At 40.4% G+C, this 22,349-nt stretch overlaps 1 protein-coding gene across 3 annotated transcripts in view; it reads left to right on the forward strand.

Annotated features, from left to right (window-relative positions):
* Window positions 1-20,898, forward strand: part of BRCC3 (BRCA1/BRCA2-containing complex subunit 3) — a 90,996-nt gene extending 70,098 nt beyond the window's left edge. For 2 of the 3 annotated variants that reach the window (XM_063083214.1, XM_063083215.1), the window contains 2 exons: window positions 12,256-12,425; window positions 13,585-15,085. In XM_063083214.1, the coding sequence (XP_062939284.1) occupies window positions 12,256-12,407 (152 nt within the window). In that variant the 3' untranslated portion in view covers window positions 12,408-12,425; window positions 13,585-15,085. Of the gene's footprint in view, window positions 1-12,255; window positions 12,426-13,584; window positions 15,086-20,535 lie in introns of those variants that run through there. The other variant, XM_063083217.1, reaches the window with a different exon arrangement.
* Window positions 20,899-22,349: the final 1,451 nt, after the last annotated feature.

Here is a 22,349-nt window from a genome sequence, read left to right on the forward strand (position 1 = left end):
AGATTTCTTCTTGATTGTAGGCGGTGATCCCTGAAGTACTCAGCTGACAGAAGCAAATTTAATTTAAGTCATTGGAGCAATAGGTACAACTTATCCTCAAGTTTTCTTTCCCAAGGGCTTTACCAATCCTGCTCCCAACATTTCTTTTGAACCCCATGGACCCTTGAACACAGGCATACCTCATTTTATTGCACTTCCTTTCATTGTAATTTTCAGATACTGCGTTTTTAACAAATTGAAGGTTTGTGGCAACCCTGCATCAGGCATGTCTATCGGCACCAATCAGCACATGCTTTTTCCAACAGCATGTGCTCACTTCCTATCTCTGTGTCACATTTTGGCAATTCTTGCAATATTTCAAACTCTTTCATATTATTATATCTGTTATGGTGATCTGTGATTAGTTATCTTTGCTGTCACTATTGTGATTGTTTTGGGGCACCATGTGCCACACCCATATAAGATGGTGAACTTAATGAATGAATGTTGTTTGTGTTCTGACTGCTTTACTGACTGGATGTTCCCCCATCTCTGTCCCTCTCCTTGGGCTTCTCTATTCCCTGACACACAACAGTGTTGAAATTAGGCCAGTTAGTAACCCTGCAATGGTATCTAAATGTTCAAATTTAATGGAGTTGCATGTCTCTCACTTTAAATCAAAAGCCAGACATGATTAAGCTTAGTGAGGAAGGCATATTGAAAGCCAAGATAGACAGAAAGTTTGGCCCGTTGTGCCAAACAGGTAGCCAAGTTGTGAATGCAAAGAAAAGTTCTTAAAGGAAATTAAAAGTGCTACCCCAGTAAATACACAAATTATGAAAAAGCAAAACAGCCTTAATGCTGATATGGAGAAAGCTCTAGTGGTCTGGATAGAAGGTCAAATCAGCCACAACATTTCCTTAAGCCAAAGCCTAATTCAGAGCAAGGCCCTGACTCTCTTCAATTCTATGAAGGTTGAGAAAGGTGAGGAAGCTGCAGAAGAAAAGTGTGAGGCAAGCAGAGGTTCAGGAGGTTTAAGGAAAAAAAAACAAAAAAAAAAAATATAAATAAATAAAAAATAAATTTAAAAAAAAAAAAAGGAGGTTTAAGGAAGAAAGAGTCTCCATAACATAAAAGTGCAAGGTGAGGCAGCAAGTGCTGATGTAGAAGCTGCAGCAGGTTACCCAGAAGATCTAGCTGACATAATTTATGAAGGTGGCTACACTAAACAACAGATTTTAACTTAGACAAAACAGCCTTAGATTGGAAGAAGATGCCATCTAGGACTTTCATAGCTAGAGAGGAGAAGTCAGTGCCTGACTTCAGAGCCTCAAGGGACATGCTGACTCTCTTGTGAGGGGATAATGCAGCTCGTAACTTTAAGTTGAAGCCAGTGCTTATTTACCCTTCAGAAAATCCTAGGGCCCTTAAGAATGATGCTAAATCTACTCTGCCTGTGCTCTATAAATGGAACAACAAAGCCTGGATAACAGCACATCTGTTTACGGCATGGTTTTTTTTTTTTTTTTCTTAATTTTACTTTGTCGATATACAATGTGGTTGATTATTGTGGCCCAGTACTGAAACCCCCCTCCCTCCTCCCTCTCCCCCCTCCTACCCCACAATGTCCTTTCTGTTTGCTTGTCGTATAAACTTCAAGGAATTGTAGTTGTTATGTCTTCTTCCCTCCCCCCAAACCCGGTTTTTTTGTGTGTTTGGGTATGAATTTAATTATTTATTTTTAGCTCCGACCAATAAGTGAGAACATGTGGTATTTCTCTTTCTGTGCCTGACTTGTTTCACTTAATATAATTCTCTCAAGGTCCATCCATGTTGTTGCAAATGGCAGTATTTCATTCTTTTTGTAGCTGAGTAGTATTCCATTGTGTAGATATACCACATTTTCCATATCCACTCATCTGATGATGGACATTTGGGCTGGTTCCAACTCTTGGCTATTGTAAAGAGTGCTGTGATGAACATTGGGGAACAGGTATACCTTCAACTTGATGATTTCCATTCCTCTGGGTATATTCCCAGCAGTGGGATAGCTGGGTCATATGGCAGATCAATCTGCAATTGTTTGAGGAACCTCCATACCATTTTCCATAGAGGCTGCACCATTTTGCAGTCCCACCAACAATGTATGTGAGTTTCTTTTTCTCCGCAACCTCGCCAGCTATTATCGTTCAGAGTCTTTTGGATTTTAGCCATCCTAACTGGGGTGAGATGGTATCTCAGTGTAGTTTTGATTTGCATTTCCCAGATGCTGAGTGATGTTGAGCATTTTTTCATATGTCTGTTGGCCATTTGTATATCTTCCTTAGAGAAATGCCTACTTAGCTCTTTTGCCCATTTTTTAATTGGGTTGCTTGTTTTTTTCTTGTAAAGTTGTTTGAGTTCCTTGTATATTCTGGATATTAATCCTTTGTCAGATGTATATTTTGCAAATATTTTCTCCCACCCTGTTGGTTGTCTTTTAACTCTGTTAATTGTTTCTTTTGCTGTGCACAAGCTCTTTAGTTTGATATAATCCCATTTGTTTATTTTTCCTTTGGTTGCCCGTGCTTTTGGGGTCGTATTCATGAAGTCTGTGCCCAGTCCTACTTCCTGAAGTGTTTCTCCTATGTTTTCTTTAAGAAGTTTTATTGTTTCAGGGTTTATATTTAATTCTTTGATTCATTTTGAGTTGAGTTTAGTATATGGTGAAAGGTATGGGTCTAGTTTCATTCTCCTGCATATTGATATCCAGTTGTCCCAGCACCATTTGCTGAAGAGGCAGTTTCTTCCCCAGTGTATAGGCTTGGTGCCTTTGTCAGAGATCAGATGGCTGTAGGTGTGTGGGTTGATTTCTGGATTCTCTATTCTATTCCATTGATCAATGTGTCTGTTTTTATGCCAGTACCATACTGTTTTGGTTATTATAGCTTTGTAGTATAGTTTAAAGTCAGTTAGTTTTATACCTCAAGCTTTATTTTTTTTGCTCAGCATTGCTTTGGCTATACGTGGTCTTCTGTTATTCCATATAAATGTCTGGATATTTCTTTCCATTTCTGAGAAAAATGTCTTTGGAATTTTGATGGGGATTGCATTAAATTTGTATATCACTTTGGGTAGTATGGATATTTTTACTATGTTGATTCTTCCAATCCAAGAGCATGGGATATCTTTCCATCTTCTTGTATCCTCTCTAATTTTTCTCAGCAGTGGTTTGTACTTCTCATTATAGAGATTTTTCACATCCTTGGTTAACTCAATTCCTAAGTATTTTATTTTTTTGGTGGCTATTGTAAATGGACAGGCTTTCTTGATTTCTCTTTCTGCATGTTCACTATTGGAGAATAGAAATGCTACTGATTTTTGTGTGTTGATTTTGTATCCTGCTACTGTGCTGAAATCATCACCTCCAAGAGTCTTTTTGTAGAGGCTTTAGGCTGTTTGATATATAGGATCATGTCATCTGCAAACAGGGACAGTTTGACTTCGTCTTTTCCAATCTTGATGCCCTTTATTTCCTTCCCTTCTCTGATTGCTCTGGCTATTACTTCCAACACTATGTTGAATAGGAGTGGTGAGAGTGGGCATCCTTGTCTAGTTCCTGTTCTTAAAGGAAAAGCTTTCAGCTTTTCCCCATTCAGGATGATATTGGCAGTGGGTTTATCATATACGGCTTTAATTATGTTGAGATACTTTCCCTCTATACCTAACTTATAGAGGGTCTTTGTCATGAATGAGTGTTGAATTTTGTCAAATGCTTTTTCAGCATCTATAGAGATGATCATATGGTCCTTGTGTTTGATTTTATTAATATGGTGTATCACATTTATTGATTTGCGTATGTTGAACCAACCTTGCATCCCTGGGATGAATCTCACTTGATCGTGGAGAATAATTTAATGTATGTGTTGCTGTATTCTGTTTGCTAGTATTTTAGTGTGTATTTTTGCATCTATATTCATCAAGGATATCGGCCTGTAGTTTTCTTTTTTGGTTATATCTTTACCTGGTTTTGGTATCAGGATGATGTTTGCTTCATAGAATGAGTTTGGGAGATTTGTGTCTGTTTCAATATTTTGGAATAGTTTGTAAAGAATCGGTGTCAATTCCTCTTTGAATGTTTGGAAAAATTCTGGTGTGAATCCATCTGGTCCTGGGCTTTTCTTTGTTGGGAGCCTTCTGATAACAGCTTCAGTCTCCTTTATTGTTATTGGTCTGTTCAAATTTTCTACGTCTTCATGGTTCAGTTTTGGGAGCTTGTGCATGTCCAGAAATTTATCCATTTCCTCCAGATTTTCAAACTTGTCAGTGTATAGTTGTTTATAGTAGTCTCGAATGATTCCTCGTATTTCAGATGAATCAGTTGTCATATCGCCTTTTTCATTTCTAATTTTTATTTTTTGAGTCTTCTCTCTTCTTTTTTTTGTCTGACATGCTAATGGTTTGTCAATTTTATTTATCTTTTCAAAAAACAAACTTTTTGATTCATTGATCTTTTGTATTGTTTTTTGGGTTTCAATTTCATTAAGTTCTGCTCTGATCTTAATGATTTCTTTCCGTCTGCTTACTTTAGGTTTGGATTGTTCTTGTTTTTCTAGATCTTTAAGGTGAAGTGTTAGGTTGTTCACTTGCCATCTTTCTATTCTTCTGAGGTGAGCATTTAATGCAATAAATTTCCCCCTTAATACTTCTTTTGCAGTATCCCACAGGTTTTGGTATGATGTATCATTATTTTCATTAGTTTCAATAAATTTTTTGATTTCCTGCTTGATTTCTTCTTGGACCCATATGTTATTAAGTAGAATGCTGTTTAATTTCCATGTGTTTGTATAGTTTCCGGAATTTCGTTTGTTATTGATTTTTAGTTTTAATCCATTATGGTCTGAGAAGATACATGGGATAATTCCAATTTTTTTGAATGTGTTGAGACTTGATTTGTGACCTAATATGTGATCTATCCTGGAGAATGATCCATGTACTGATGAGAAGAATGAATATTCTGAGGTTGTTGGATGGAATGTTCTGTAGATATCTGCCAAGTCCAATTGGTCTAGAGTATTGTTTAGATCTTGTGTTTCTCTGCTGATTCTTTGCCTAGATGATCTGTCCAGTATTGACAGTGGGGTGTTCAGGTCCCCTGCTATTATGGTATTAGTGTCTATTTCCTTCTTTAGGTCTAATAGAGTTTGTTTTATAAATCTGGCTGCTCCAACATTGGGTGCGTACATATTTATGATTGTTATGTCTTCTTGATGGATCACTCCTTTTATCATTATGTAGTGTCCCACATTGTCTCTTTACATGGTTTTTAGTTTAAAGTCTACTTTGTCAGATATAAGAATAGCTACTCCAGCTCGTTTTTCTTTTCTGTTTGCATGGTAAATCTTTTTCCATCCTTTCACTCTTAGTCTATGTGAATCTTTATGGGTGAGGTGGGTCTCTTGTAGGCAGCATATAGTTGGGTCCTCCTTTTTGATCCAGTCAGCCAGTCTGTGTCTTTTGACTGGGGAATTTAAGCCTTTTACATTAAGAGTTGTTATTGAAAGGTGTTGATTTATTCCTAGCATTTTATTGGTTGTTTGGTTGTCTTAGGTGTCTTTTGTTCCTTGCTTTCTGATTTACTGTTTGTTTTCTGTGTTTGTTGGTTCCTTAGGTTGTAGATAGCATTTTTGTTTGTTTTCTCTTCACGAATGCCATTTTTATTATACTAGTGCGTTTTGATTTTTCTTGGGTTTTTATGGCAGTGGTAGTTATTTTTCAGGAACCAAACCCAGTACTCCCTTGAGGATTTCTTGTAAGTGTGGTCGTGTGGTAGTGAACTCCCGCAGTTTTTGTTTGTCTGAGAAATATACTATTTGCCCTTCATTTCGGAAGGATAGCCTTGCAGGGTAGAGTATTCTTGGCTGAAAATCTCTGTCTTTTAGCATTTTGAATATATCATCCCATTCCTTTCTGGCTTTTAGGGTTTGTGATGAAAAGTCTGATGTTAGCCTGATTGTGGCTCCCTTATAGGTGATTTGATGCTTCTCTCTTGCAGCTTTTAAGATTCTCTCTTTGTCTTTGAGTTTTGCCAATTTGACTGTAACATTTCTTGGAGAAGACCTTTTTGGGTTGAATACGTTTGGAGATCATTGAGCTTCCTGGATCTGAAGATCTGTGATTTTTCCTATACCTGGGAAGTTTTCTGCCACTATTTTGTTGAATATGTTTTCAATGCAATCTCCTTTTTCCTCCCCTTCTGGAATACCCATGACTCGGATATTTGAGCACTTAAGGTTGTCTGATATCTCTCTCATATTTTCTTCAATGCCTTTGATTCTTTTTTCTTTTTTTTTTTGTCTGCTTGTGTTATTTCAAACAGCCCATCTTCAAGTTCAGAGGTTCTCTCTTCAACTTCCACAAGCCTGCTGGTTAAACTCTCCATTGTGTTTTTTTATTTTGCTGAATAACTTCTTCAGTTTGGCAAGTTCTGCTACATTTTTTTTCAGGGCATTGATTTCCTTGTACATTTCCTCTTTCAGGTCCTGTATACTTTTCCTCATTTCATCATGATGTCTAGCTGAGTTTTCTTGTATCTCATTCAGTTTCCTTAGAATTATCACTCGAAATTCCTTGTCAGTAATTTCAAGAGCTTCTTGTTCTATAGGATCTAGAGCTTTAGATTTATTATCTTTTGGTGGTGTACTTTCTTGATTTTTCATATTTCTGGTATCTTTTCTTTGATATTTATTCATTGTGGCAGGGGGTTCCACAGTACATGGGTTTGACACTATTGACTAAGATGTTGCTGTGGTTGCCAATTTGGTATGGCTACCTCAGTGACTTCCTGTTCCGTTCACTCTGACCCAGGCTGCTGGGATGCACCGAGGCACCGCAGAGCGTGTGGTCTCTGCAGAGCTTCTCCTTCCCCTGCAGAATGTCTCCCTGCTCTGTGCACGCTAGGCTGGGCTTGGGATGGCGCCGGGTGGTGGCGGTGAAGCCTACCTGCTGCTGGATCATGCAGTGGTGGCCCCCCCACAGGGTGTGTGGACTCTACAGAGCTTCTATGTCCCTTGCTAGATGACTCTGTGCTCCGTACACATTGGGCCAGGCTGCTGGATTGCACGGCAGCAGCGTGGACCCCATGGAGTTCCCACCTCCCCTGCCAGACGTCTCCCCGCTCTGTACGCACTGGGCTGGGCCGGGAATGACGCCGGGTGGCGGCAGTGAAGCCTACCTACCTGCTGGATTATGCAGTGCCGGCCTCACAGGGCGTGTGGTCTCCACGGAGTTTCTGCCTCTCCCGCTGGACGTCTCCCTGTCTCGGCCCATGGGTTGATTCACTTCCAGCTCCAGGGACGGGTGGGTGGGGGCAGGGGGTAAGAAGCCGTGGTCACTGCTGCAGCCTGGGGTGACGAACACCGGCTCAGGCCTCCATGCTTCCACATCTGCGGCTGTGGCTGTGACCTAGGTTGTGGCGCACCGGACGGTCGTGCGCATGGGTTGGGGGAAGATTCCCGGTTCTTGGCAGGGTAAAGACACCCTTTTGAAGCCGTTCCTTTGCGCTGATTCTGCTACAGCTGCATCTGGCGCGGGCCTCAGGCTGCTTCTACTTGTGGTGGAAAAGTGGCAGGCAGCTCTCCTCTTCCGCCATCTTGACCTCCTTCCGGCCTACAGCATGGTTTACTGAATATTTTAAGCCCACTGTTGAGACCTAGTACTGAGGAAAAAGATCCCTTTCAAAATATTACTGCTTACTGACAATGCACCTGGTCACTCAAGACCTCTGATAGAGATGTACAAGGAGATTAATGTTGTTTTCATGCCCGCTAACACAACATCCACTCTGCAGCACATGAATCAAGGAGTAATTTTGACTTTCAAGTCTTATTATTTAAGAAATGTATTTTGTAAAGCTATAGCTGCCATAGTTAGTGATGCCTCTGATGGATCTGGGCAAAGTGAATTGAAAACCTTCTGGATAGGATTCACTATTCTATATGACATTAAGAACATTTCTGATTCATGGGAGGAAGACAAAAACAGGAGTTTGGAGGAAATTGATTCGGCCCTCATGGGTGACTTTGAAGGGCTCAAGACTTCAGGGGAGGAAGTAACTGCAGATGTGGTGGAAACAGCAAGAGAACTAGAATTAGAAGTGGAGCCTGAAGATGTGACTGAATTGCTTCATTCTCATGATAAAACTTTAGCAAATGAGGAGTTGCTTCTTATAGATGAGCAAAGAAAGTGGTTTCTTGAGATGGAATCTATTCCTGGTGAAGATGCTGTGAACAATGTTGAAACGACAACACAGGATTCACAACATTACATAAACTAAGTTGATAAAGCAGGGGCAAGGTTTGAGAGGACTGACTCCAATTTTGAAAGAAGTTCTACTGTGGGTAAAAAGCTATCAAACGGCATCACATGCTACAGAGAAATCTTCCATGAAAGGAGGAGTCAATCAACATGGCAGACTTTACTCTTGTCTTGTTTGAAGAAATTGCCACAGCCACCCCAATCTTCAGCAACCACCACCCTGATCAGTCAGCAGCCACTGACACTGAGGCAAGACCCTCCACCAGCAAAAAGATTATGATTCGCTAAAGGCTCAGATGATCATTAGCAATTTTTAGCAATAAAGTATTTTTTTAATTAAAGGTATTTACATTGTTTTTTTATTTTATTTTATTTTATTTTATTTTTTTTTTTTTTTTTTGTCGTTTTTTCGTGACCGGCACTCAGCCAGTGAGTGCACCGGTCAGTCCTATATAGGATCCGAACCCGCGGCGGGAGCGTCACCGCGCTGCCAGCGCAGCACTCTACCAAGTGCGCCACGGGCTCGGCCCTACATTGTTTTTTTAGACATAACGTTATTGCATACCTAATAGACTACAGTATGATGTAAATATAACTTTTATATGCACTGGGAAACCAAAAAATTTGTGTGACTTGCTTTATTGTGAAATTCGTTTTGTTGTGGTGGTCTGGACCAAATCTGCAATATATTCAAGGTATGTCTATACTGTAAATGCAACCTAGAGTAAGACAGGAGGAAAGGAAAGAACATTATGATAGACCTACTCAGTGGTGTGCTGGCACACACTTAACAACCAGTTCTCAGAGAACAGGGAGGCCCTGGTTTGTTCTGTTTGCCAGTTTCCGTGGTGTAGTTACCCACTCCTAGTATGGCTGATTTCAATCAACTAACATGGCATCAACCAGCTAGCAAACTTCCTGAAATTTTAACAGTTGGCTCTTATGGGCTGGTATGAGCTGGTTCCAACAGACCACTACCAGCTTATTGTGGTGGGAGTTGAAAGAGGTGGATTGACAGACAGACAATAGGGAAGGCATGAGGAAGGGATCTTTTTTATGTCAATAAATACAGAAGGAGTTCCCGTACAAGACCAAGGAGCAAAAAGTTCAATATAATGTACAGACTAATTCACTTTTCTCCAATATACACACCTCCCCAGCCAAATTTACTATCTTACTAACCCTAACTTCCTGGGAATTCTATACATTCTGTCCCAGTTACTGGCAAAGTTACCAGTGAGGAAGAAGGGGAGGTTTTCAAGTGTTATAGGCAATTACTTTGCAAAGAAAATAAGCAAGAAATAGCTTGGTCTGTCTCATCATTTCTCTCTGGGAGTAAATATGACAAAGGGTTAAAAGTTGGTAATATATGATATATAATCATACTCTAAAGCCACAGTAATTTAAAAAGCATAATAGTAAACATAAAAGTGGACAAATAGATCAGTGGAACTGAGCAGAACCTAGAGGTAGGCCCACATGTATATTTATATTTAATAAAGATGTTATTTCAAATCAATGAAGAAAGGATGGATTACTCACTAAACAGTATTGGCATAGTTCATTTGTTTATTCATTCAAGCAATATTTGAGTGTCTACTTCTCTGCTAGGTGCTATTCTAGGCACTGGGGTACAGTGCTGAACAAGAGATAGTCTTAACCTTCATGGGCATATATTCTTCTATTTCTATTTGGGGGAGAAAATAGATCGCTACCTAGAAACATACGTAAAAAATAAGTTCCAGATATATTCGAACTTTTACTATTAAATATGGTACATCCACTTAGGGAAAGAGGTTGACAGTTACAATTGCCAAATGTCCCATCAGTTTCTCTCCTAGGCATATACCCCAAATAATTGAAAATAGCTGTTCAAACAAAAACTTATACATGAATATTCTAGCAGAGTTAGTCACGACATTTAAAATGTGGAAACAACCCAAATGTGCATCAGTGGAGTACTGCTCAGCAATAAAAGAACAAACTACTGATACATGAACAACCTGGAGGAATCTCAAAAGCATTATGCCAAGTGAAAGCAGCATCACACAAAAGGCTACAAACTCTATAGTTCCAAATTCAACAGCAGGCAGACCTCATCTATGGTGACAGCAAGCAGATCAGTAGCTGCCTGGGGCCAGGGGTGAAGGGGCATTTGACTGCAAAGGGAACTGTAGAGGAAATTCTTTGGGGTGATGGACATGGTCTATATCTTGACTAGGGGTGGTTACATGGGGTATACATTTGTCAAAACTTGTACTGTACACTTTAAATTGGTTCATTTTATTGTCTGTAAGTTATACCCCAATAAAGCTCATTGTATTAGTCCATTTTGTGTTGCTATAACAGAATACCCGAGACTGGGTAATTTATAAAGAACAGAGGTTTATTTGGCTTATGATTCTGGGACAGCTGCATCTGGTGCAGGCCTCAGGCTGCTTCTACTCATGGCAGAAAGCAGCAGGCAGCAACGGGTACAAGCAGATCACATGGCGGGAGGAAGCAAGAGAGAGACAAGGGAGTAACTAATACAGCGAGAACTTACTCACTGCCCCCCTCTCCCAGGGAGAACATTAATCCATTCTTGAGGAATCGCCCCCATGACTCAAACAGCTCTCAACACTGCCACATTGGGGTTCATATTTCCACATGAGTTCTGGGAGGACAATACATCCAAACTCCATCACTCATTTTAAAAGTTAAAAAAATAGAGGAGGAAAATATAAGAATATTTTTCAAACTCTGGGGAGGTGATGGGCTAAGTATAATCTGAAAGCCTGAACTCACAAAAGAAAAGACTGACAAAGGAAAAAAAAAAAAAAAAAAAGGCCCCTACGAGACAATAAAATGTTAATTAATCTTTAAAAGAAGTATGGATTAAAATAAAATTATCAATTTTCCACCTTTTCTTTTGGCAAAGATTAAATTGAGAGATAATTAGGTGAGTATGTAGAGTAAGTGAACAGTCCCCCATCCCTGGAGGTATAATTTGGTACAACCTGGAAAATACTGGATAATCAGTTTTAAAGCATACATGGACTTAGATCTAGCAATTTCACTTAATTGCAGTGTTTATAATAGCAAAAAATTGGATGTCACTATGATGTCCATCCATAGGGTATTTATTAAATTGGATAAATATTGAGCAGCCCTTAAGAAGGTAAGCAAAATCTTTATTGACACAGGAAGATGTTTGTGACATGTTATGTGGGGAAAAAGTAATACCCCAAATACTACAGTTTTTATTCAAAAGCATACACACACATATATACATAGATCTGGGAAGATATGCCTCACAGTATTACAGGGGTCATTTCAATAACAGTCTCGTGTTATGAGAGAGAAAAAGATACGTCCACTAGGCAGAATTTGTTTGAAAAGAGTGTCATAGAATCTTTGTCTCACCGTGAAGCTGAACGTGCACAGTAGGGCATGAAAAATGATAACTCCCTTACTCTTCATCCCTCGGTTTTATCTCTAATTTAAAAAGAGCTCTCCGGTGAGTCAAATGACGTATTTATTTCTTTAATATACATAACAGTTGCTAAGCAATTTTCCTACAGGGCTCTGTGGAAAACTAAGCTGCAGAAGGCAGAGTTCTAGCTCTCTAGGAGGTTATAGCAATTTACAGTATGCAAAGGTCTGAAGGGTTCCTTCCCTGGCCGTTAGCCCTTTTGCCTAAGAGAGTAAAGAGCTGGCCATCTTTCTGCTGTCTGCATAGCCAGGCTTCTCTCTGGCTTATGGATCCAGGGGTATTCAGGGTGGCCTCAGAATAGGTATTGTCTTTGCTCTATTCTTCTGTCTTTCCCCTGGCTGGCCATAGAAAATTGTTTGCCAGTCCACTTATTGTGCTTTTTCTACTTCCTCCTCTAAGCCCTTCTTCCTGTGTTCATGGTTGGGTAACTGCTGGTGGCGAAGTGGGAACGTAACAGTGAGCTGTGTTTTTCTGCAGTTATCTCATCTGTGTTTTTCTTATTGAAGTGTTTACCAAGAATCTGTGCAGTCAGATGTCAGCAGTCAGCGGGCCTCTCCTACAGTGGCTGGAGGACAGACTGGAGCAAAACCAACAGCATTTGCAGGAGTTGCAGCAAGAAAAGGAAGAGCTTATGCAAGAACTTTCTTCTCTAGAATGAAGCAGGAGACGAAATGAGGTAAAAAAAACTTTTTTTTACAATTTGTGTATTAAGCATGGTCTGAAAATGTGCAGAACTCAACCGCAGGCAGGCAATGGAGAGCTCTTTTTATATTCCAATGGGTAAGTTTTACACATGCAGTAAACACAAGATGTCTTACTAAAAGTTTCAGTAGAGCTTATTGAACCCTCCTACCTATAACTGACCTACAGTGAACATGTGCAAGATGATTTAAGTAGAATGTGAAACTTGGTTTTTTTTTTAAAGACTATGGGATGTACATTGGCAAGGGATATCTTAGAATAAAATGTCTGAGGAGTGTATTTTAAACTTTTGTTTTTCCCTTTTTTAACTTGGAAGTCTTTATTGCCATTTTCAGATGCATCCACTCCCTAGAATAAGCTAAAGGAAGATTATTTCATGTTTCGATTTTGTAGTTACGATGCTTATGTTGGACTAGTAATTAATGAGTGTACTCAGCCTAGTGAAAGGAAGTGTAGTTGAGAGGCATATGTCTCCTGTCTTCCTTCTTTATCTCTAAAATATGTATTCTGAGATACCTATCAAAGGTTGAATCCATGTAGGTGCCCTTTTTAACCAAACAGATGACTTCTAGCATATTTGACTCTGAAGCAAATTCCTATTGAACAGACCCTATCTTCCTAGGAATTTCCATTACAATGTAAATGTGTTCTTTCCAGAAACATTTAGGATTTAGGATGTAATAAAAACCAAGGTTTAAAACGTTCCATTGCATTATTCTTATCATGTATAACCACAAATGATAAGTGTGTCTTCAGAAAAGAGTGAGGCCCATTGTATACTAGAAATTAAAGTGAAACTTGGAGGAATTAAAAAGAAAGAAAACAAAGAGAGCCCCAATCTCAACAACAGTAATTAAGGTTGTTTTGGGTTTTTGTTATTTCTTCCTGTTTCTTCCTAGATTATCATTTTTCAGATTTCAAAGTGTAGTCCAGAACCACCTGCATCACAATCACTTGGAGGTCAAACTGTCTCTGGGGTTGAAACCCAGAAATCTGCATGAAATTCCCAGCTGTTTCTGAGGCATGCTAATATATGAAAATCACTACCCTAGGGCATATGGTATGTAAATGCTATATTTTCCCTAACTTCCCAAAGCCACAGTTTTTCTCTATTTTTTTTTCTTTTCCTATAGGAAAGATGAAAAAATCCAGTGTAAAATTAATTAAACTAAATCTTTTGAAGAAGAAAAAGTTGGAGGACTCACATTACCCAACTTCAAGACTTACTATGTAACTGCAGTAATCAAGATAGTATGGTATTGGCAGAGGGGTGGACACACAGATCAATGGAACAGAAGAGAAAACCCAGAAATAGACCCACATAAATATGCCCAACTGATTTTGACAAAATGGAAGAGGAATTTAATGAAGTCTTTTCAACAAATTACGCTGGAGCAATTAGATGCCCATAGGCAAAAAAAAAAAAAATGAACCTCAACCTAAACCTTATACCTTATGTGAAAGTTAACTCAAATGTATCATGGACTTAAATGTAAGGTGCAAACTATAAAACTTTTAGAAAAAAAAATCATAGTAGAAAACTCTTTAGGATCATGGGCTAGGTGACAAATTCTTGGACTTCACCCCAAAAGCACAATCTATGAAAGGAAAAAGTTGATATGTTGGACTTCATCGAAATTGAAAATGTTTGCTCTGTAAAAAATTTAAGAAGAGGAAAAGACAAGCTACAGACTGAGAGAAATTGTTTGCAACCCATATATCTGATCAATCTGAAATATATAAAGTGTACTCAAAACTCAATAATAAAAAACAATCCAGTTGGAAAATGGGCAAAACATATGAGTAGACCTTTCACTGAAGAGGATGTATGGATGACAAGTAAGCTCATGAAAAGATGTTGATATTCATAAGTCATCAAGGAATGCAAATTAAAACCACAATGAGATATGACTTAACACAATGACTAAATTAAAAATAGCAGATATAGTAAATGCTGTTGAGGATACAAACTGAATTTGTCATACATTGCTGACAGGAATGTAAAATGGTATACCCACTCTGGAAAAGAGTTTGGAAATTTCTTATAAAGTTAAACATACACTTAGCATAAGACCCAGCAGTTGCACTCCTGGACATTTATCCCAGAGAAATGAAAAGCTATGTTGGCTTGAAAACCTGTACACAAATGTTCATGGCAGTTTTATTTGTCACAGCCAAAAACTGGAAACAATGCAGATGTCCTGCAATGTGTGAATGGTTAAACAAATCATCTATGTCATGGAATACTACTCTGCAATGAAAAGGAGCAGACTATTGATACACACAGTAACTTGGATGGACCTTGGGGGTATTATGGTGAATGAAAGAAGCCAATCTCAAAAGGTCACATACTGTGTGATTGTATTTACATAACATTCTCAAAATGACAAAATTATAGAAATGAATAGCAGATTAATGGTCACCAGGGACATGGACTGGAGGGGGAGTGGGATATGTATGATAGGGATGACACAAGGAGTTCCTTTGTGTTAATGGAATAATTCTGTGTCTGGATTGTGGTGTTGAGTATGTGAATCTTTACCTGCGCTGAAATTGTACAGACCTCCACACACACAGATGAATGCATGTACAATCTGGTGAAACTGAATAAAGTCTGTAGTCTAGTTAGAAGAATTTTTCCATTGTCAACGTGTTGGTCTTGACGCTGTGCCGCAGTCATGTAAGACCTTATTATGGGAGAAACTGGGTGAAGGTCACATGGGACTCATTGTATTTTTGCAGCTTCCTGTAAGTCTATAATTATTGTAAAAAAAAAAAAGTTAAAAGTTTTAAATAAGGAACTAGGAAGTATGGTACTTACTTTATGAAATAAGAAAAGGGTGATAAAAAGAAATTCCTGAGGGGAATAAAATAATTTGAGTATTTTTACAGGCCAACTTTGAGCACTTTCTGGCTTTTATTCATGTATAAAATGAGATTAGAGTAGGTGACCACAAGGTTCAAAAGTGTTGAGCGTCACAAGGAACAGTGATGTGAACAAGATGCGTCATTACTTTCCCAGCTGCACCGATCTGGTTTACCTTTACACAAAATATTGCGTTCCGCACACAATGCTGTATCTCCTGGACACCAGATTCTCCATTTTTAATCACAGCCAACACTCTGATGGAACAATATGTATTTTTTCTCTCTGTTTTCTTATCTCCTGTACATTCAACTCATTGCATTCTGACCTCTGCTCACATCACTCCATTGAAACCGTCCTGCCAAAGTCACCAATGACCTCCACATAATGAAAGTCAATAGATGCTTTTTCTGTCCTTAATGAACCTCTCAGTCTTGACACAATTGGTCAGTCCTTTGAAATCCACCTCTCTTGGCTTCTGCTATTCTATTTTTTTCTGATTTTTATCTTCTGTAGCTGTTCCTTCTAAAATTCATTTACAGGCTTGTCTGTCTTTGTTTGCGTATGTGCAGTTGACAGACAAATCTGTGTGTCCTCCATACCTCTGTCTGAACTCTAGGGGTCTACATTTCCACTGGCAAAAGAGAGGCGAACACTTCTCTAAGGACCTAGGTGATGTTTACTTGACTCCCGAGGAGTGACACGTCCTTTCACAATGTTTGCTCCAGGAGACCCATTGCCCATTCTGCTATAGAGGTCCCCTCCCCATGCATGAGTTCCATACATCCCTGGGTGAAGCCCCACTGAGCCACTTAGGAGAGAACCCGCCCCCTTTTTGCCTTAGTCTATCTCCTCTTTTAATAAAGCGTTGCTTGCTTTACTGCTGGGTACATTGTTCATTACTGTGACTTTGGAATCCGAGAGCCTAATTTAATTACTGGCAAGAATTAGAAAGCTTTGGGCACAAGAGAAGACTCCAGCTGTGGGAGGCAAGTGGCCACTGGGACTGTTTTGCTCCCACGTCTGTGCTGCTGCTGAGTCTCCCCTGGAGTCCACAGCCTAAATTCTGATGAGGCGATGCTTTAATCTCTTTTACTCTCCTTTCTTCCCCTGTTCTTCCTCTCTAAAATGACTGCCAGACAACTACAACTTAAACTCCTCTCCACCTGTGAGAAGCTGCTCCCTCTGGCCGGCAGCAGCTTGCCCTGATGGGTGACTAGCACAGGTGGGAAGACCAGTCCCGCACCATGAAGACCTTGCCTGAGCAGGCTGCCCCTGATGGGGGATGCATGAGAGTGGTGGGAGTTCATTCCCACACCTCCAAAGAGACTGGAGGTCTGAAGCCGTTAAAATCCTCTTTACCTTTCTCTGAATGTCCGAGCCCTCTTCTGCTGTCTGGTTGGGTTGTATCTACTGTGTAGGTGCACCCTGGAGGGCTCCTGGCTATGCTTGGTTCCTCTCATTTAAATCTAATTGGTACTTTTCTTCTTTGTGCCGACTGCAGTGGGGAGAACTGCTTTTATCAGTTCCTGTGTCAGCGGAATGGGTTGGCCCCGCCAATGGGGACCAGGCTGAGCTGGACCCCACTGCTCCTCTTTTCTCTTTGTTTGTTTGCTTACTTAGGAATTTAGTTGAGTACTGGTAATCCAAATGAGTCTTCCAATCCTTGCACCAATGCCTTTTGGGGCATAAACGCCTGAGGTAAGAATGGGAAACTAAAGTTAAGTACGGGGACAAGTGCTTCAAAACCTACTGTCCTTAAATGCATGTTAAAATACTTTCAAAAGGGCTACTCTGGGGAGTATGGAGTCAAAATGACCCCAACGGTTCTACAATTTATGAGGTCATTACAGGGGAACCAGGGCACCTGGACCAATTTCCGTATAGACTCCTGGTTGACTATAGCTGTAACTCTGCCACCCTGGGTCTGGTTCTGTGTTCATAAGGGAAAGAGTAAGGTCCTTGCTGTACAAATAGTGAGAAATGAAACTTACTGCTATGCTAGCCTTGTAAATGTGTCACCTATAAAAGCTTTGTAGGACCTGAGCTCAGGGTCCAGATTGCCAAGCATTAGCTTGTCTGGGCCCACCAGTCTAATGAAATGCCTGACTCTCCAACCCTCCAAGTGTGGACCGCTTCTTGCTCCAGTCCATTTCCATAACACAACATGAACAACCCTTACAGACATTATGCTAAGTGAGAGCCAGACACAAATGCCCACTTACTGTATGAATCTATATGAAATGTCCAGAACAGGGTTATCTTCAGAGAAGGTGGATTAGTGGTTGCCAGGGGCAGGAGGTTGGGCCTATAGAGCGATGATGGCTAAAATACACAGGCTTTCTTCTTGAGGTGATGAAAATATTCTAAAGTTGACTATGGTGATGGTTGCACAACTCTGTGACTAAAAACCATTGAATTGTTCACTTTAAATGGGTGAATCATATGTAAATTTTGTCTCAATAAAGCTGTTTTTTAAAAAGGCAGAAAAAGAAACTTGTCTGCAGCTCTAGCTGAGCCTGCAGGCTGGCCTTTTCCACTCTGCCCTGGACCCTGTAAGCTCCCGGCCGAGGAGATAAGATGGGCTCCTGGTCTGCTGTCAGCTGCTGTTGTAGTGTTTATTTCTGTGTTTAAAAAAGAAAAAAACTCCTTATACAATTTGGATAAAACTTGCAATGAAGATTAGAAAAAGATTAAACGTTTAAATTAACGTTGTGAGTGAGGTTTGGGCTGATCAACTGTATGAATGAGAATTGTCAAAATGTGAATTGGTGTAGAAATCTGGTACATGTTTAAACGATATGTGCGTATACTTAGAAAGTGTTAGCGATTGTCTCTGAAGTCCCAAACTTCCACTGTATAAATATTGTCTTGCTTGATGGCAAGTTAAAAGTCTCAGGCTCAATGGCTGTGGCTGCCCACCAGCTAGTGACTGATGAGACCCAACAAAATTGAGGTGCCTGCTTATCAAGGAACATCTGAAACAACGTGAGTCAATTCTAAACGCTTTGTCTCTCTGTCAGTCAAACAAAAATGGCTCTTTCACAAGATAAAGAACTCTATGTTCCTGATTTTAAAAAGCAAACCAAACAAACAACTCCCCCCCCCCCCAAAAAAAAAACATACCTGTAAATCTTGTCCAAAATTGGCCCTTTTGTTTTAGGGGAAAGAGGTTATATGAGACTTTTGACCCTGTTTTGGGCCATTGGTGGTGCCTCACTGCTGTTAAGACTTTTTCAGGTTACAATGTTACTATTCTGGTGCAATCGGCTGACTCTGATCACACAATTGAGGTCCTTGAAGCTAATCTGTGTTAGGTTTTATGTGATCGGCACTCTGCATACCCTCATACTTATGGCTGATACTGGTCAATGTACTGTGGGACCAGATGTGTTGAGAAGTTTAATACTTCATCAGGTCGTCAGGGATGTTCCAAATGGGAGAATGCCATGATTAGAACAGTGATGGTGGGAAAAGTACACCCCAAGCCCAGCTGTGTGGCATCAAGAAAGCAGTATAGGATGCCAGGGCAAGAGAAGTGGGGGATCATTAGCCTGATGAAGATGTTTGCAGAAACAGGAGTGCTTAGGAAAACTATTCATCATGAAGTCTGCAGGCGTAAGCACTCCTGTTTCTATAAGCATCTTCATTAGCACAGTGATCTTTACTCACCCTAAAGGCTTTGGTACACTGAAGTTGCTGAAAATGCCCAGGCCTGGTTAAAAGATGAATCAGCTCTCTTACAGACTAGACTGGGCCTCTTACCCTCTCCCGACCTCATAAACAGACATTTTACTTAAATGGAAGGTCCTTTTCTGGGTAATTGCCACATTTACAGCCCAAAAGGCCTTCCTTAAGTGTGTACTGCACTGGGACTGAACCTCACTTGCCTATCCTTTTTCAGTACTGGGCTGCTGCAGCTGTGCAGTGCCAAAGAAAACTGCTTAAAACTACATGGAAAAGGGAACTTTGCTTGATGGCAGGGTTGATGTGATGCTTAGCTTGGACACACACACCCCCACCACCACGAAATGCACCTTGTTAACACTTGTTAACATTTTTACTGCCTCATGGGCAGTTGTCCACAGTGTAGCTTGCACTTGACAGAATGACTGGATGTTTGAGTTTCAGCCTTTGTGAGACAAACATTACAGCAGCAGATTGCACAGGATCTATGCGAGCCACATGAATGCCTGTGGACAAGGAGCTTCAGGATGAACGTCAATGGAATCCACACATTCATCAGATCTGTGCTGCCCAGGCAGCAGGCAGTACTGAAAGATGGCATGCACTCAAAGGAAAAACTGAAATGGACAATTGGGTGAGCAAGGCTTACCTTCCAATGCAGCACAAACTTATGACAGTCAGTTTTGGCTATACATGTGGCAATTTTGCAGAAGGATACCTTCTATCAAAATGAAATGTTTAATTATGAGGTGGGGAGTGGGGAGGAAACTTAAACTGGTTTTAAGAGCCAAACTACATAGTTAACTCTTCTCACTCTACCTTTGTTTCTCCCTGCCTACCCCTTGGACACTGTTTTAGTCCATTTTGTGTTGCTATAACAGAAATACCTGAGACTGGGTAATTTATAAGGAAAAGAGGTTTATTTGGCTTACGATTCTGGGACAGCTGCATCTGGCATGGGCCTCAGGCTGCGTCTACTCATGGCGGAAAGTGGCAGGCAGTGGAGGGTACAAGCAGATCACATGGCAGGAGGAAGCAAGAGAGAGAGAGAGGAGGTGCCAGGGTCCTTTAAACAGTCAGCTCTCACGGGAACTACTAGAGTGAGAACTCACTCATTAATCCCCCCTCCCCCAGGGAGAGCATTAATCCATTCATGACGGATCCGCCCCCATGACTCAATCAGTTTCCGACACTGCCACATTGGGGATCAAATTTCCACATGAGTTCTGGAGGGGACAACACATCCAAACTCCATCAGACACTAAGCTACTGGAATTTGGGAACAGCAAAAAGGAGCAGGGGCTGGGTGATTCTAGCCTGGTGCTCCTTTTGCCACCTGGTTATGCTTGCAGGACTTGGATAATTATGACCACTGATGCATCAGAGGTGAGAGACATTCTAGGTTCAAGAGTACAAGGAAGAAGTTGCTGAGCCACCCAGGGACGAGTCTGGTGGGGAGAGCACAACTGCAGCCCTGGGAGGTCAGAGACGGAGAGAGGAGCCACTAATCTCTCTCGGTTCTTGTGTGCAGGGCATTTGGACAACTTAACCCAGACCGCCACTACCACTCTCAACTTGACAGCTGGCCAATGAAGAATCTTAATCTAAGGACTCTCAGAAATGTTCCAGCAGCTGCTGAATTAAGGAGTTAACAGCCTCCGCTCAAGATGATAGAACAAGATAAACTTCCTGGAAACTAACAAGACTTTTTTTGTATAAAAACAATAGAATTAGACTTGGGCTCTAGGTCAGCACAGTGGTGCTGCTGAGGTCGCTATACCTTCTTACGTAAAAATCAGGCCTATATTAGCCTGCCATGCACAAACTGGTTTATACTCTCTAGAATAATTGGTAATGGACAATGACACATTGCCCTGGACTTCCAGCTGACCAATCAAGGCAGGGTATGTGCAACTGTCAACATCCCTTACTGTGCCTGAATTAATGAAATATGTAACTGATCTGGCTCTAGTTGGGGAGCCTGGCTGAAGTGCATCCTCCAAGGGGGCCTGATGTAATATTAGAGAATCATAGTCACAGTTATTCTTGTCCTATGTTGCCTAAAACAAACAGAATAGGGTATAAGTCCCTATAAGCACAATTAATCAGAGTACATTTGATGGGTTGGCCTATGCTCCTGATAATTCATAGCTTGATATTTGAAAATCCAGGGGTGGAATTGTAGGCAATGGGTCTGCCATGGGACCCTGGTGACCTTGCATGAATGTATCCATACAAGCAAAGCTTAAATGGCAACTTAACTGAGTCTTGGCAGGATGTCTTATGATCCTTCCGGAACACAAGAGGATGGGAGGCTTGTGAGGTGCTGCCTCAAGGCCATCTCCCTTAGCCTCCTTATCTCCCCAGGGAAGCTGTTGTGGGACAGCTTATCATCTCCTTCTGGATTCTAATGAGGCATGAGGCTTTCCGCCCTGCCTCACTCAGTGTATAGCTACAGAAAATAAAACTGCTACCTGCAGTCTAGAAGACGCTCCTTGACAATGGGGTGTCCCACAACTGGTACAGCAGTCCTCCAGCCCTTCTTGTTTTATTGCTGCTCTGTTTGGTGTGTGGGACGAAGACATGGGTAGCTAGCACTTTTGCCTCCTCTTTCTCTTGCTGTCTTTGTAGGTAATAAACTGAATCTTAAAAACATGTGTTATTACTTTACAAGCTGCATCAGTCACTCTTGGCCTTGGACTTTTGCTTGACAATGTGGTAGTTATGTGCAAGAGTGTCCTTGTTTTTGAGAATTGCACACTGGAATATTTAGAGGTGATGGGGCATAATGTCTGCAGCTTGGTCTCACGTGGTTCAGAAAAAGCCTAATGATAATGGTGGTACACACACGCTGCACAAATGTGGCGAACTGTTAACACTTGAAAAATCAGTGAAGGTACATGGGAGTTCTTTGTACTGTGCTTCCATCTTTTCGGTAAGTTTAAAATTATGTCATAACAAATTACTTTTAAAAAATCTATATATGGTGCATTTGAACAATGCAAGGCTACATGAGAAAATGACAACTGGATAACTACCTTTGGTGATTGACATTAAGTCCAGGGAGAAAGAATCTTACTGTTCACTTGGAACTCTTGTAAACTTTAAAAAAAAAAATTCTACAATGAGCATGTATTACTTTTGTAATACAAAAGTAAAATAAAATGTACAGTTTTTTAAATCAAAAAAGTAATATAATAAGGGAAATTTGGAAAATACAGTGGAAACTCACCTATAATCTCATCATCATAATACAATGACAATCGTTTATTATAGTCCTTTTCTGTTTTCTCTTTATTTATGTTTTTATCCAGTCCTCATATTAATGCATCTTACAGTTTTGCA

The sequence above is a fragment of the Cynocephalus volans genome, chromosome X (genome assembly GCF_027409185.1).
Source record: "Cynocephalus volans isolate mCynVol1 chromosome X, mCynVol1.pri, whole genome shotgun sequence".
Classification (NCBI taxonomy): domain Eukaryota; kingdom Metazoa; phylum Chordata; class Mammalia; order Dermoptera; family Cynocephalidae; genus Cynocephalus; species Cynocephalus volans.